We start from the raw sequence: 15,300 nt of genomic DNA, 5'->3' as shown, positions 1-15,300 counted from the left end.
TATGTTGGTATATACTTATGCACTATGTATGCATGTTAGATATGGTTTATTTCATTGTGGTTTGGGGTGTGTACATGTATTTATAGACGGCATAATAAAACTCAAAGGCTATACATTTGCATATGTAACATGTGATATACGAGCTTAAGGACGCATTCTAAACGTGTACCTGCTCTGCATTGCCCGAGGCTGCATGCTAATGTCACGGTTGAGCGTCCCACCTGTTCGAGGATAGGCTGTACTGTGGGTGTGCACCACCTTTAGGGGAGAGTCCAGTCCAGGTTTTAGTTGCGCTTCAGCTTTCTTCAGAGCACTGTTGTTGTTGACTGCAGAGTGACACACAGAGAGGAGTTTCCTGCTAAAAGCTTTTGCATCGTTTCTTCTGTCCTCCCAGACCTACCTGCTTTGGATAGAGCACCCCTGCGCCAACTCACCTTTGAACACCGGGTCCCATCTGCCGGGAATTAATCGCTTTTCCCCGAGAGACTGAAACGGGGGAAACGGTGGATCTGCCAAAATGTTTAAAAAGAAGACAGCGAAGTCTACTGTTACGCCAAAAAAGTGAGTTTTTAAAACGTATTTATTTACTGGTATATACAAAAGCAAAAAGCAACGAGTTCCCTTAAGGGACGTTCAATTTCTTTTTCGTATTTGATGTTTTCAGATGTATAAAACGGTGAACGAAAACTACCTGCAGCGTAACGAGCTGTGCAAACAGCAGACAGACAGCGTATCCCCCTGCTTACTACCAGCCACTCGATTTCCATAGTGAAACACATACAGAGCTCGATTTAGTGTTTGTGTTCCGTCGGATCCGCACTGAATCCAGTTCTTCACAGGTGTGTTTTTCTGCCTGTAGTAAAGGGTGTGGCAAGCGTGCTGAAACGGCTTTATCACTCTAAACTCTCTCGAAATAAAAAAAACAAACAAACATCGCATTTCATAAACAATTATACACTGTTTGTTGCTGATGTGTGAGTTGTAAACATTCTCTCTCTCTCTCTCTCTCTCTCTCTCTCTCTCTCTCTCTCTCTCTATATATATATATATATATATAATTATTGCTTTAAGTAAGACCGATTTCATATCTCGCTACCTGCGAGATGTCATACGCATTATACTCAGTTTTAGACCAACATACTTCGACCCACCTCCATTCCATACCTACAGCAGCACAGCCACCCTGAACACCTATCAGTTTTACTTCAGTTCTCTTCACCACAGCGGAAACCTCGCCATTATCTGAATGGCTAACAAGCCATCCTTGCACTGATCTTTGTGTATACGTTTCCAGCAGCTTTGTTTAGTTGACTTTATAAATGGCATGCTTTATTATAGGAATAATTAGGGGGTCAGGTTTTTCTGGAAGCAAAACAACAAGGGGTGTGACTGATGTTGGTTAATCATCTGCTCATTAGAGCAATCTAATCATTACTGTTTAAAAGCTTCTTGCAGTGTGTGCATTATGGGTTATGGAGAAATGTGTGTTTCAGTTTTTTTACATAGAGAAGGAAGATTCACAGTTGCACTGCAGCGAAAGTGTATACAGTGAGCGTGTAGTTAGTTAGACACTAATGCTTGTAAAGGTTTCGTTGCTCTGGTTTCTGAAAGGTATTGACAATGTCGACCCAAGGGACTTTTCTGACCTGAAAAAAGAAACGAGGACTAAATGGAGATTAGATAAAGGGGCATTCAGAACAGAAAACAGGAGGCACTTTTTTAAACAGAGAATTGTGAAGGTCTGGAACCAACTCCCCATTAATGATTATTATTATTATTACTATTTATTTCTTAGCAGACACCCTTATAATTGTTACAAGCTATCACATAATTTTTACATACAATTACATTATTTTTTACACATTATTTTTATATAGAATTACCCATTTATACAGTTTATACAGGTTTATTTATACAGGTTTTTACAGCAGTATCCCTCACCTGGGACTGAACCCACGACCCTCCGGTCAAGAGTCCAGAACCCTAACCATTACTCCACACTACTCCCCATTCTTGAAGAGATCCTTCAAGAAGCTGCTTGATGAGCTCACTATGATAATAGATTAGAAACTGCATTTGCACTGTAGCTAAGCCACAACTGCAAGCTGATACTGCTGCCTTCACTGCACTGCAGTTTGAACCTGTTTTTTATGTATATATGTCTTTATTGGAATGTTACGTAACCAGATGATCGCTGAAAGAATGTGAACGCTGCAGCCAGTTCCACCCTGGGCTGTGCAGGTGTGGCAGAGCAAGCGATCCAGCCAGACTGCAAGTCTCCTGAGCAATGGAGAGAGATGGGCTTCAAAGAGTCAAGCTGCACTTCTTCATTAGAATACAAACTGCTTGTTCCTTTTTGTTGTTGTGGACAGGAGGGGATGTTCTATTAATATCTGATTAAAATGTCATGGGTGTTTGTGAAATTTTACAATAAGACTCCCATCGCAAAGCAGTTTGATCCAGTCCTGGTTTTACTATGAGTTTAATAATAAGACACATCTGAGCTTGTTACCTGTACACTGTGGCTAATCAAGCTTGCAGTAAACCCTGGAATGGGTGACACTGCTATGCAATGGGAGTCTGTTTCACATCTCTGTATATCCTGTATTTCAAAGCTCCTCAAATTATACTTGATTGTATAACTTTTGCTAAAGACTAAGCAAGTTGAAGTCTGTCCTTCCACTGTGTGTTTGTGATTGGATGATGGTGTCCTCTCTCCAAACTAAACCCCTCCTGGAATGTGGCTTGTAACAGCAGGTTACAGCAAAGGCAAGTTTTATTTATATATATATATATATGTTAGTACTGGCAACAGTACACTTTAATGAATGGCATTAGTAAATGGAATAGGCCAAGAAAGGTTGCTGTTAATATTGTTGTAATAACATTCTAGAACAGTTTCCTGCTACCAAACCCAAATTCCTCTTCACAGATTTGAAAGTCACTGTGCTAGCAGCACTGCAGATTCCCTTCAAGTCCCCCACATATAAACGCTAGATAACTGCCCTGTTTGTGCACGCCTTCCCTGCTTTAGCCCCCTTCTTTTTAAATGCATGTATTTCTTTTACTATTGGAAATGATTAGGGAATTTTCATTGAAGTTTTTTCCATTAAGGAACAGGACAAACTGAACTTTCCATTCAAACTGATGCAGTATGTGGGGGTCTGCTTAGAGTGCCCTTGTTTGTGTATAGGCTGAACATACTGCAGTTATTGAGTGACTATGCTTACCCTCCCATGTCTTTGAAACCGCCCTGCAGAAAATGGCTCTGAAGGAAACACTAAAGTAGTAAATCAAATGAATGGCTGGGGAGCTTGCAGAGTGCTGATGTGGAAACGGAGGGTAAACAGGACTAACCAGTTCTATTGGAGTAAGCACCACGCCCGCAGCTCACAAAGTTTTCAGTGCTGAACTGTGTCTATTAACATACACTAACAATCCCAACTCCCATTTCAAATGTAGCATTGCAAGAAACCTGCAACTCTGACATCTGGCAGCTGTTCCACTAATCTGAGCAGCTGACATTTTCAAATGGGGGAGAGGCCCTTTTGTCTCGGCTCTTTCTTAAACAGAAAAGGATTCAAGTAGATTTTGGTGTTGACAAAAGGGGATGTTAGCTGTTTTTATGAAACACATAAACTTTAATATCCAATTACCTAAGCTGCCAACAAGACAGAACATGAAAATGTACCTGAAGTTTATTATTTTAAACAGACTGAATAAACCCATCATTAAAAAGCTCCCGACATGTGTGGGGAGGGCTGAACATCACTGCACCACTAAGCTTCAGATAGAATAGCTAGCTTCACGAAAGACAAGAGATTTTAAACACATAATCACGAGTCTTCTCTGTCCTCAAGGTATCCTATCTAAACAATCCCAGACTTCTCCTATGATGTACCTGGCTTGCATGAGAAGTCCTGTGGGTCGAAGCGAACTCCACAGTGACACTTATCTTGGTTCAGTTCATGTCATGTAAAATCTAAACCCCGATATTGTCTGTGCAGAATCGTGTCAGGTGTAGAGGCGTACAGAAGTCCCTATTTGTACCAGTGTGTTGGGTAATTATTCAGTGCAACAGACCCTGTTTATACATTCAGACCAGTTAGAGATGCTTCATTGTAACTCGGCACGACATTCTTTCTTATGCAAATTCAAGAAGCAGATGGTCAAATAAAGAGGATCGAGGTAGTGATTACAGATGCACAGGTGAATACAGTGTTGCTGTTGCATAGCATTCATTGTCTATATGTAGTGGGAAGTGCATGTATATATGTCAACCCTCTGGACAGTATGTCTACAATAGCCTCTGGAGAACGGTAATATTTATAAGCAAGCTGAGTGAATGTGCATTGTAGCAAACCCAGAAGCACTGCCTCCAGACTGAGTGGTTTCAATGTGTTTCCTGTGCAGGGTCCAGAACAGCGAGCTCACAGAGGTGATCGAGAAGTTGCAGCAACATGCCGACCAGGTGGAGAAAAACATCATCGACACCGAGGACAAACTGCAGAAGGTATGGATGCCTGCCTTTGTAATGCATTTCAAATCCTGGTGTGGCACACACTCCCAGTCTACTGGGGCTGCTCTGCTCCATGATGTCACGCTTCCCCGTGCACTTTAAAGGCAATGCTGACAGGCAGGGAGAGTAAAGATAGTGTGTGTGTGTGTGTGTGTGTGTGTGTGTGTGTGATATATATATATATATATATATATATATATATATATATATATATTATATAATATAATATACACCGGTACTGAGTGCCAGCATTATCACTGCAAATACATGCCTGTTCACTGCCTGTTTGAAATGTGCCCCGTTTGCAGGATGTTAATAATAAAATGGATGGAAGGGCTCAGTTGTACCGTGATGACACCAGCAGAAGAATCGGAAACTCGGAGGATCTGCTGAAGGGGCTGGGGCTCGATGCAGTCAGTGCCAGACGCCTCGGTCACCCGCAGGCTGAGATGATTGAAGAAGAGTTAGTTTACTTTGCACTTGGATTTCTTTGTATCTTTATTACGGATACAGGCACACAAAACTGGGTTCAATTCAAGAAAACTTCAAACTGTGATCCTTGATTGTAAACTACAAACTGATCAGTGATTGTAAACTATAAACTGATCCTTGATTGTAAAGTATAAACTGATCCTTGATTGTAAACTATAACCGTCTGAAATTCTGTTGATGCTGTTTTGTTTTTTGTCGGTTATTTTTAAGTGAAGACTCTCGCGCTCTCTTTGCTTTAGTATCAAGCAGCTGAAGGAGAGGGTAAGGAAACTGCGTCTGGAGCACGAGAGGGTTTACAGCGCGTCTCGCTCGGAGAGCCTCCCCAACATCAACTGGGGGAAGATCATTGAGGAGAAGCAGGTGAGTGGACACAAGGAACAGGAAGTGCGTCGTCTCCTTTGTGACATCACAAACCAACTATGTTCGAACGCATGGACTGCTTTCAGACACCCAAATTATTAATCAGATGGTATTTGCGTTGATTCCATCTTCAGCATTGCCCATGCACAGCAAACCTCCATTGGAACTCTATTTAGAACGCCGGTCCAATACCTAATTAATAAGGATAATGTTTATTTTTTCTACTTCATAGATGAACCTGAATAACAAAGGCTTTGGAAATGATCTGCCCTCGGTTGACAACCAAGTGGACGAGCACAACATTTTCCACAGTGAAGTGGAGGCCATCGGGCCTCACATTACTCAGCAAGGAGACCAGGTACAGGACTGATAAGGTCTGATAAGGAACAGTGTTCATGTGCATACGTCACTCCTAAAATCGCAGCAGTTTAACATGAAGGATGATGCAGGAATTCAAAGATGAAAAAGGCCTGAAAATGTAACTATTATGTTACATTGTGGTTCACAAATGTGGACTGTGTTTTGACTTGGATGTTATAAAATAGTTTCTTTGAAACCAATATGACCCTTTTAACTTTGTTACAGAAAGACATCAGTGGCCTGCAAGTGAAATACAACAAACTCCTGGTAAGCACAAGCAGGGGCTTCTGATCGGTTTACAAAGTGTTTGATTGAATCTTTTCATACTGTTAAGAAGCCGTAACTTTATTAAAATTAATATGACTCATGGTGCACTATGAAAAATGACCATACAGCATTGATTCTCTAGCTTCTCACTGAAACATAAGTGCTTCTCCCTGGTCAAATTCCAGTCTAGTAAGTTTGCGTTTCCCCTTTAGAACAACTCCCAGACGCGTCAGCGGGATCTGAACAGCCTGCGCGATTACATGCAGCGCTGCACCAACGAGCTCTACTGGATGGACCAGCAGGGACAGGAGCGTATCAACTACGACTGGAGTGACAGGAACCTGGACTACCCGACCCGCCATAAGCAGTACGAGGTAACAGACTGGACTACCCGACCTGACACAAGCAGTACGAGGTAACAGACTGGACTACCCGACCTGACACAAGCAGTACGACGTAATGCAATGCTCTTGCTGCATATATTAAGGCTTTATTTGTCAATATTAAAGAAACATCAGCAGCTCCAATATAATCAAATGATATATTTGTTTTCATTTTAAAAGAACACATTTTTAATTAAGCCACCAGGTTTTTTCATGTCTTTCATGTTATTGGGATTTTAACTGGATTCATACCCTTGGACTGTGAAAAGGATTTTTGATAGAACGTGTGCCACAAAGAGACGGTGGTTGTAATCGCACTCGTATTTTTAGACTTTGTTTTTTGTACGGCTGTGTGTTCACCTTTTGCATAATATAATTATTTTCCATTTTTATCCCACAGAATTTTATTAACAGAAGTCTTGAAGCCAAAGAGGCAAGTATCACGAAGCTCCATGAAGATGGAGAGAAGCTTCTGGCAGCGAACCACCCAGGCAGCAATGCCATCGAGGTAAGCCCTGCGAGCTGCTCTGCTCTGTGCTGCTGTGCTGCAGCGATGGATGTCAGGGCAGCGTGTTTAATAAGTCTGTGTCTCTCAGGCTCACACTGAGGCGGTGCATGCAGACTGGAAGGAATACCTCAACCTGCTTATCTGCGAGGAGAAGCACCTGAAATACATGGATGATTACCACAAAGTAGGTCAACAACAAGCAGCTACTGCTGTTACTGTGCATCCTGCACACATGCTTTCATTTCTGTTCAGTCTGCTTTCAGTTTTAGGATCGCCCATGCTGGATATTCTAGTCTATGTTTCTAGGCAAATGTGTTTAAAAAAAATTATAAATAAATACCCCACTGTATTACAATGTAGTTAAATAGTTATGTTTGACAGTAAAATGAAATCCAGTGAATCATTTTGAATGGCTGCAGGGTTACTGTTCCTTGGAAGGCAGTAGATTTCAATCAGATGTTTTTAGGAATGAAGATTACGTTTTTAAATTAAGTTTAAATTCAAATTAGGATTCAAAACAGGTTCCCCCCTCATATGACAGTGATATTGTAAGCTTGATAAAACAACATTTTTTTTTTTTTTTACCTTTTTAGTATCACAAGGATGCAAAGGACACTCAGGATCTACTGAAGAAACTGGAGACGGACCTGAGCCAGAAATACAACCCTGAATTTAAAGACATCTACCAGACGCAGGCCCTGATCGAGGATCTGGATGTCAGTAATAATTAGATCTGTGGCAACATTAAACACACATTATTACGGTGTAATGCAGCAACACATTGACTCTTTGGGAGGGGGCTTTTACAGAATAGTTAATAGCAGGGTGCTCAGAATGCATTTTTATGGTGGTTTTTCTGAGTATGAGTCAAGTTTTTTCACATCCCCTCTACCGATGACCCATAGCCCAGTCTTATGTGCCTCTTGGTAAACATATCTTTTTTTTTTTTTTTTTACCCGATAAGCTACTAACTGCTGTGTTCAGTGTGTCTGTGTTGACGGCGTGTCTGTGTTGACGGCGTGTTCACAGCGTGTCTGTGTTGACGGCGTGTTCACAGCGTGTCTGTGTTCACGGCGTGTTCACAGCGTGTTCACAGTGTGTCTGTTCTCTATAGGATCAGTCCAAGGCTCTGGATCAGTATGACGAGGCAGTGAAGGCTCTGCAGAAGCGCAGCCAGCAGGTGGTGCCCCTGAAGTACCGTCGAGAGACGCCTCTGAAACCCGTCCCTGTGGAGGCGCTCTGCGAATACGACTCCGAGGAGGTGAGGAACACCGGCTCACACTCGTATTAACAGTCACTCCGCAAACTGGATCTTTCTTTAATTCTCTACCAAACCTTTATTTTGTATTTTTTTTAGTAAATGCCTTACTGCAGTTTGTTGTACGAAAGTAGACCACTACAGTAAACTCTTACACTGAATTATTATTTTGTTTTATCATTTATTTCTTATTCTAGTTGTATTTACTTGAGGTTAGGAGCGGTTTGTCAGTGTAGTTTGTGATTTTGTACATGATCATGAACACGCCCCGGTCCCCCTGCAGGGTCAGATTGCCCGCGGAGAGAGGTACACTCTCCTCAAGAACAGCGGGGTGAAGTGGGATGTCTCTGATGCTGCTGGACGTAAAATGAGCGCCCCCTCAGTGTGCTTCATGATTCCACCTACAGACCCCGAGGCCCTCGCCATTGCAGACAAGTGAGTGTGTTTCTATCTATACCTGACGTGTGAATTCAATGCGTTCTAAAGAAAACCCAACAATCGGCAGGGAATTAACTGTCTACACGTCGTTTCAGCCTGGCTAACCAGCACAAGAGCATCAAGAAGAAGAACGCCAGCACCAAAGCTGCCCTCATGAAGCGCTACGAAGAGCTCAAGAAAGAGAACACTGGAGGGTCTGGTAGGTGCTTGTATTTAATACGATCCAGCGAGGAAGCCAAGTTATCTGTACTTTTACAAGGAGGTTATTAAAATCAGAAAACTGAAATCCCTTCTCCAGGCGATGCAAATATGATTAAGTGGCTGCAAATGTTTAATCCCTCTTACTGTTAGCACAGGTTCTGCTGTATTCCATCAGTGTAATGATCTCGTCTTTGTGCTTAGTGTCGATTGCAGATAAACAGGAGCAGCAGTGTCGTCAGCTGATGTCTGGATTAGACAAAGTGTACAGTGACCTGGACAAGCAGGAGAAGGAGATCTACTCTCGCCTGCGGCCTCCGCTGGACCAGAGCCACCCAGTCCAGGACAGCGCAGAGCGCCTGCAGGACCTGAAGGTGACCAGGATCATCATGCTTCTCTTTCACCTGTATTCACAGACCTGCACAAAGCAGCCAGCTACCCCAGGACAGAACACAAGTGAATCAGATGCTGCGTTTTTTGGGCGACTGTTTCGGTTTCAATGTGCTTTGCATAGAAAGCGCTTGTGCTAAACTAACATGCAACTGTCATGTGCCTCTTTCTAGATGATAGAGAGCACTGTTCGTCGTATTGAGCCTGAAAAGACCTCGAAGCTACGTGATGCCCAGGCCTTCCTTGCAACCAGCCCCAAGTGTGCCAGCGCTCCACAACTCTACAGCAAAGTAGATGAAACAGTCAACAAGTACGACAAGGTGGACCTGCTGCTGCGTTCTGCAGAAGACAAGTATGTCATTCGTTTGCTTTTCACGTCACAACAATAAATAGCAAAAAATTAATCAAAACAACCATGCCAGCTGTATAATAATAAACGTAACACATTGATTTTCTGTTGTGTTTTGTTTTTATTTAGGTTTGAGGCTTCAAACCGCCTTGAGAATACTCTGCATAAAGGAAAAAACATGTTGTCAACTTATGAGAATAAACTTGCCAGGGAAGAAATCGCCCCAAGCGACCTGAGATCACTGGAGAACACGCAACAAGAGCTGTCTGTAAGTGGCTTTATTCTAGGATTGAGAATCCCCTCAGGGATCAAAAAGCACTGTATCTCTAATTCTATTACCACCAATGTGTAGTAAATCTGAAGATTGTTACCTATCATGTTGTAGTCAGTAGGCCCTTGCTTACTGAGCCCCCCCCACCCAGAGAATAAACTATGCAGTATTTCTACAACCCCCTAATTTCCTTTTTTAAAAGGAAATGAGACGGGAGCTGAAATCCCAGAGATCTACAATCACTGAAGCAGAACAGAACCTCCGATCTACCAAGGCAAACTGTGATAACCTGGCGAGCAGGCTCCAGGAACACTGCCCTGATATTGACCGTCAGGAGGCGGAAGTGCGGAAAATGAACAAGAGATACGACAACCTGAACAAGCAGATTGACAGCAGGTAAGGGTTTCTTCAAACTCGCTCTGTCAATCATGTCCTGCTACAAAAGTAGAACAAAAAAAATCTGTCTAACTAACGGGTGTCATTCATACAGATCACAGGATCTACAAACAGCCAAGACTGCCTACGGTAACTACCGCAGTGAGTACGACAGCTTCAACAGTTGGCTCACCAGAGTGCCAAACTATGAACCAAGGGAAACTGATGACATCAGACAAATTGAGACCAAACTGGCAAATCAAAGAGTAAGTGCTGTACTGATGAGCAACTTTACAATTAAAATCATGCAAACTGCACAGTGGATTAAAAAGCTTTGAGAAATGTGTCTGTGCTTCATCATGAGCTGTAGTCCTTGCTGGAACAGACCTGTTTTAATCCAATGGTCATGTAATCAAGCACAGACACAGCTGAACAACTCCAAGCTCCAAACACTGGGTGTGATGCCATTGTTTCTTTTTTCAGAATCTACTTACAGATATCTCTAGGAAAGAGTCTGAACTGGAGAACGTTTCAAGGAACTCTCAGCTGTACCAAGAAGCTGTCAAGGTGAGACACGGTGCTGGGTAATAGAGATGCTTCCAGATTTTATTTTACTCTTACACAAGGATTAATAGAGTGCACTTTTCTCTTTTACTTACCTGCCTGTTTACAGAATTATGAATTGGAAGCTGACAAATTTAAATCCATTCTTGACCTTGAAGATGGAGTAACCACACAGACATACAAGAAACACAAACTTGAGTCCCCAGCGATCAAAGTCAAGAACGAGGTAAGAAGCCTGCAATCCGTGTTGGTTGATGGTACAAGTGTGGAAGGTACTGAAACCGCCTGAGGGCGAAACTTGAAGAATGTATGTCTTATGTGAACAATGATGTACTGATCACCTTAAAATCATCCACATATTAAACAGCGTGATAATCCATTTATTGTATTTCATGACTACTTTGCTATAGCGCAGCATGTTCGGTCTTTCATTCTGGGTTTAATTATTTTCATGGATCACTGTGGACCGTTATGTAGAACTTCCTCCCCTAAACAATTGAGATTTATGATTCTTTTTTTTTTTTTTTTTTCAGGAATCTGCTCTTGGAGCCAAATTTACGGAAGTAAATGCTGTAAACAAACAGAGACTGCAAAACCTGGAATTTGCCCAAAGTCTGATGAATCAGGTAAAAACTGCACTCTTACAGACAAGCTGGGGAGGATACTTTTTAATTAAATCAGTTATCCAGTTCTGTTTAGCTCAAATACATCTGAACTGTACACACTAAACTTTTAAGTTCTGTATGATCCAGTGCATGAATTGCTCCTTTGGGGAAAAACTAAAGTTGCCTAGTAGGGAAAAACCAAGTGATTCTAATGAACTTTAAAACATGCAGGTCCTGAGCATCGGTACAAGATTGGAAAGCCAGCTCTCTGGGAAGTCAATGTCACCCAAATATATACATATGGTGTTGTTGGGATCAAACAAAAGCAAATAACTAAAACTGTTACATCTTCTGTTTTAATGTATTTCCAGCAACCCGAGGTATCTGTTATGCAACAGAACAGTGTTCACACTCAAATGGCACAGGCTCCTGGGGAACAGCCCTGGAGGATTAAGAAACAGCTAGAAGATGAGGTTCAACGCAGACAACAACTGGAAAATGAAGTCAAGAACACTCAGGGTGAAATTTACCTCCTGGAGGGCCAGAGACCTCAAGACACGGTGGTCAAGAAGGAAGTGATCAAGAAAGTTCCTGATCCCCAGCTGGATGATGAGTTCTACAAATACCAGCAAAGAGTCTCGGAGGAGCAGAGGCTGACCCGAGCCCTGGAGAATGAGCTGGAGGCACTTCGACTCAAACTGCGCGGCTTCGAAACTGAAAAGAGAGAAGGAGCGCAGCAATACGTGGTCAAAGAAGTCCTCCGCATTGAAAAGGATAGGGTGCAAGAAGATGAGGTACAAAGGCTGAGGGAAGAGTTGGAGGAGATCAGGAGGCAGAAGACAGTCAATGAGAATGAACTTACTCTTATTCGGAAACGCATTACGATTGTAAGCGAGGAGAAAAACAAGGAACAGGAAATAATAACAGAGAAGGAACTGGTTAAGATTCAAAATGATCCACAACTGGAGAGTGAGTACAGAATGCTTATAGATAATAAACAAAAAGAAATGGAATCTAGGAAGAGACTGGAGGAGGAACTCCAACTTCTTCAGGATAAACTCAAGCGACTGGAGAAGGAGAAGGCCATGGCTGAGGAGAAGATCACGATTAAAGAAGTATTAAAGGTGGAGAAGGACCTTGCCTTGGAAAGAGAAGTAGAGCAGCTCAGGCATCAATATGAAGCTGAAAAAGCCAAGAGCATGTCCACTCAAAGAGAACAAAGTGAACTGCTGAGGAAGATTACCCTTCTCGAGGAAACAAAATCAAAAACAGTCACTCAGGAAAAGATGCGGGAGATTGTAAGACCTGACCCGAAGGCTGAAAGTGAGCTGGGCAGGCTTCGTTTCGAATTGGTTGAACAGCAAAGAAGAAGCAGAGATGCAGAACTGCAGCTGAAGACCCTTTGTGATGAGTTGACAATGTTGAGGAACAGAGGTCCCCAAATAGAGTACAAGGAAATGATTAAGGAGGTCATCAAGTACAAGACAGACCCAGAAACAGAGAGAGAGCTTGAAAAACTCAGGAACGAAATTGTTGACAAAACACGCCAAACTGAAAGGTCGGAGTTAGAAATTGCGCAACTCAGAGAAGACATTCAGAGGTGGAAAGAAACCAAACCCCAGGTGACGGTAAAGGAGGTTGTCAATGAGGTTGTGCAGTACCGTGAAGATCCAAAAACTAGAGAGGAGGTAGAATCCCTTAAGATTAAGCTTGCAGAAGAACAGAGAATGAGAATAGAACTGGAAAGAGAAAGGTCTGCCAATGAAGAAAAGATCAAACTGAAAAAGATAGACCTTTCTGAGGTTAGGGAAAAGTTTGTCCAGCAAGAAGTTGTGAAGATGGAAGAAGACCCAATTCTGAAATCAGAATGCACCACATTCTCTCAGAACATTAATAATGAACAGAAGCAGAAGGAGGTCCTCAGAAATGAGCTGTACGTACTTCAGCGCCGCAAGACAGATTTGGAGCAGCAGCTGGAAGATCTTGAGCGCGAGCGAAAAGCCCGACGTGAAGCTGAGCTTGAAATTCAGAGGCTGAGAGTCCAACTCAATGAGCTGGAGATCAGAGAAAAGCAGACCAGAGAGAAGGTGACTGTAAAGCAGAAGGTGGTCCTTCAACAAGATCCCCAGCAAGAAAAAGAATACTCGCTTCTCAAACTGGAACTGGAGGAAGAGAAGCATAAGCGTATTCTGCTTGAAAAGGAGCTTCAGACTTTGATTGAAAAACAGATGACTCTGGAGAAGATGGAAGTTCGGGAGAAAGTGGTGTTCTCTGAAAAAGTTCAAGTGGAAAAAGATCCTGAAGCGGAATTCGAGATTGAGAGACTCAAGATCAGCCTGGAAGAAGAGTCCAAGCGCAGACACGAGCTTGATGTGGAGCTGAGTCGTCTCAATTCAAAGTTATCTGAAGCGGAATTTACCAACACTAAATACTCAAAGGAGCTGGACTACATACGAGAAGAAAATCTGAAACTGCAACAGGAGAAGGTGAGGCTACAAAACGAGGCCAGGAGATTTCAGTCAGATATCCAAATTACTGTTAAAGAAACTAAAGAGATTACAGAATCTTCTTTGTTGGACAACGGAAGGAACCTGGAGCTAAGGCTGATGTCACTGCAGAAAGAACTTGCCGAACTAAAGAACATAACACATGAGAAAGATCAAGAAATCGAAAAACTGAACAAGAGTATGTCTACAATAAGAACCAAGAGGGAGCAAAGAGAGAGCCACTTGCGACGTTCTATTGTAGTCATAGATCCAGACACAGGAAGGGAGATGACCCCAGAAGAGGCCCACAGGGAGGGTCTCATTGACTGGAAAATGTTTGTCAACCTTCAGAGCCAGGAATGTGACTGGGAGGAGATCTCAGTCAAGGGTCCCAATGGAGAGTCTACAGTCCTTCATGACAGAAAATCCGGCAAGAAGTTCTCTATTGAAGACGCCTTACAGAACCGCGTAATTACAAAAGACCAGCTGAGGCGGTATCAGAACAAGGAATTATCAATCCAAGAGTTTGGGCTCATGGTATCTGGTCGTGCCAAATAAAAATAATACCTAAAAGTAGTAGTGAATCTTCAGGAGGAGCTCTACAAGATGGCTGCATCTCCCCCAACTCTTCCTAAAGCCTATGTCCTTACGTGAACTTATTCCAAGAAAGGCAGACCTACGGAACTGCTCCAAGCAACAACGAGCGGACATGTTTTATTGTTTCTCTTCTTCTGGACGTTGGCTTGTTTTACATTGAAGGGTTTTAATGTGAAAATTAGGTCTGCAGGACAGGAAAATGTAAACCTTAAAAGTATAACCAAAGATTACATGTTAGCAGTAAGTGTGTCATTGGGATGACCTGTAATTGGAAATTTAAATTAGCCAATACATTGCCCCTCTATTTCTATATCTACATTGATTAATATTTTAACAAATACATGAGTTTCCTTTGAAACAACATTCTGATAACTGTGTTGTTGTGTATAACTAAATGAGCTTACCATTGATATATATATCTCTTTTCCACTGGCACATCTCATACGGGTGCGGGTACTTTTCTACTGGTTATTTGTCGAGCTCAGCAAGAACCAAACCATGAAACTCTGGCTTCACTACACATCTGAATCTGGCTCGGAGCCGATCAGGGGCATGGTTAATAATAAACTTACCTGCTAGGGACCATAGGCACAAAAACCGCCACCTTAACTGCCAGCGTATTTATGTGTGTAGTTCTGTTAGTCTGGTACAATATCTTTAGTACTTAATGCATACACTCTACCGGTTGCATCTTTACCTTTTACTTTTTTAAATATCTGTACAAGGAGAGGGAATGTTTGAGGGATTTATTTTTGTTTTATTTTTACACAACTTAAATAAAATACTGTGGTGGTTGTAAACTGTGTCATGGTTCCTTTATTGAGATCTTTACACGCACCAGCTCTCTTTCAGGGCAACCTTTGACTGAAATTCCAGTCAG

General features: G+C 42.3%; 1 protein-coding gene across 1 annotated transcript; it reads left to right on the top strand.

Annotated features, from left to right (window-relative positions):
- The first annotated feature begins 255 nt into the window (after positions 1-255).
- Positions 256-15,220, top strand: LOC117973449 (periplakin-like). The gene is made up of 22 exons (XM_034925821.2): positions 256-561; positions 4,414-4,513; positions 4,828-4,982; positions 5,251-5,371; positions 5,604-5,729; positions 5,957-5,998; positions 6,211-6,372; positions 6,782-6,889; positions 6,978-7,073; positions 7,483-7,605; positions 8,004-8,150; positions 8,431-8,582; positions 8,681-8,784; positions 8,988-9,157; positions 9,347-9,525; positions 9,652-9,790; positions 9,996-10,189; positions 10,284-10,434; positions 10,652-10,735; positions 10,842-10,958; positions 11,266-11,358; positions 11,709-15,220. Exons 1-22 carry the CDS (start codon positions 518-520, stop codon positions 14,379-14,381), a joined length of 5,280 nt encoding a protein of 1,759 aa, XP_034781712.2. The 5' UTR covers positions 256-517; the 3' UTR covers positions 14,382-15,220.
- Positions 15,221-15,300: the final 80 nt, after the last annotated feature.

The sequence above is a fragment of the Acipenser ruthenus genome, chromosome 13, assembly GCF_902713425.1.
Source record: "Acipenser ruthenus chromosome 13, fAciRut3.2 maternal haplotype, whole genome shotgun sequence".
Classification (NCBI taxonomy): Eukaryota; Metazoa; Chordata; class Actinopteri; order Acipenseriformes; family Acipenseridae; genus Acipenser; species Acipenser ruthenus.
Note: the sequence above shows the minus strand (reverse complement) of the source record. Positions and strands in the feature narration are given on the sequence as shown.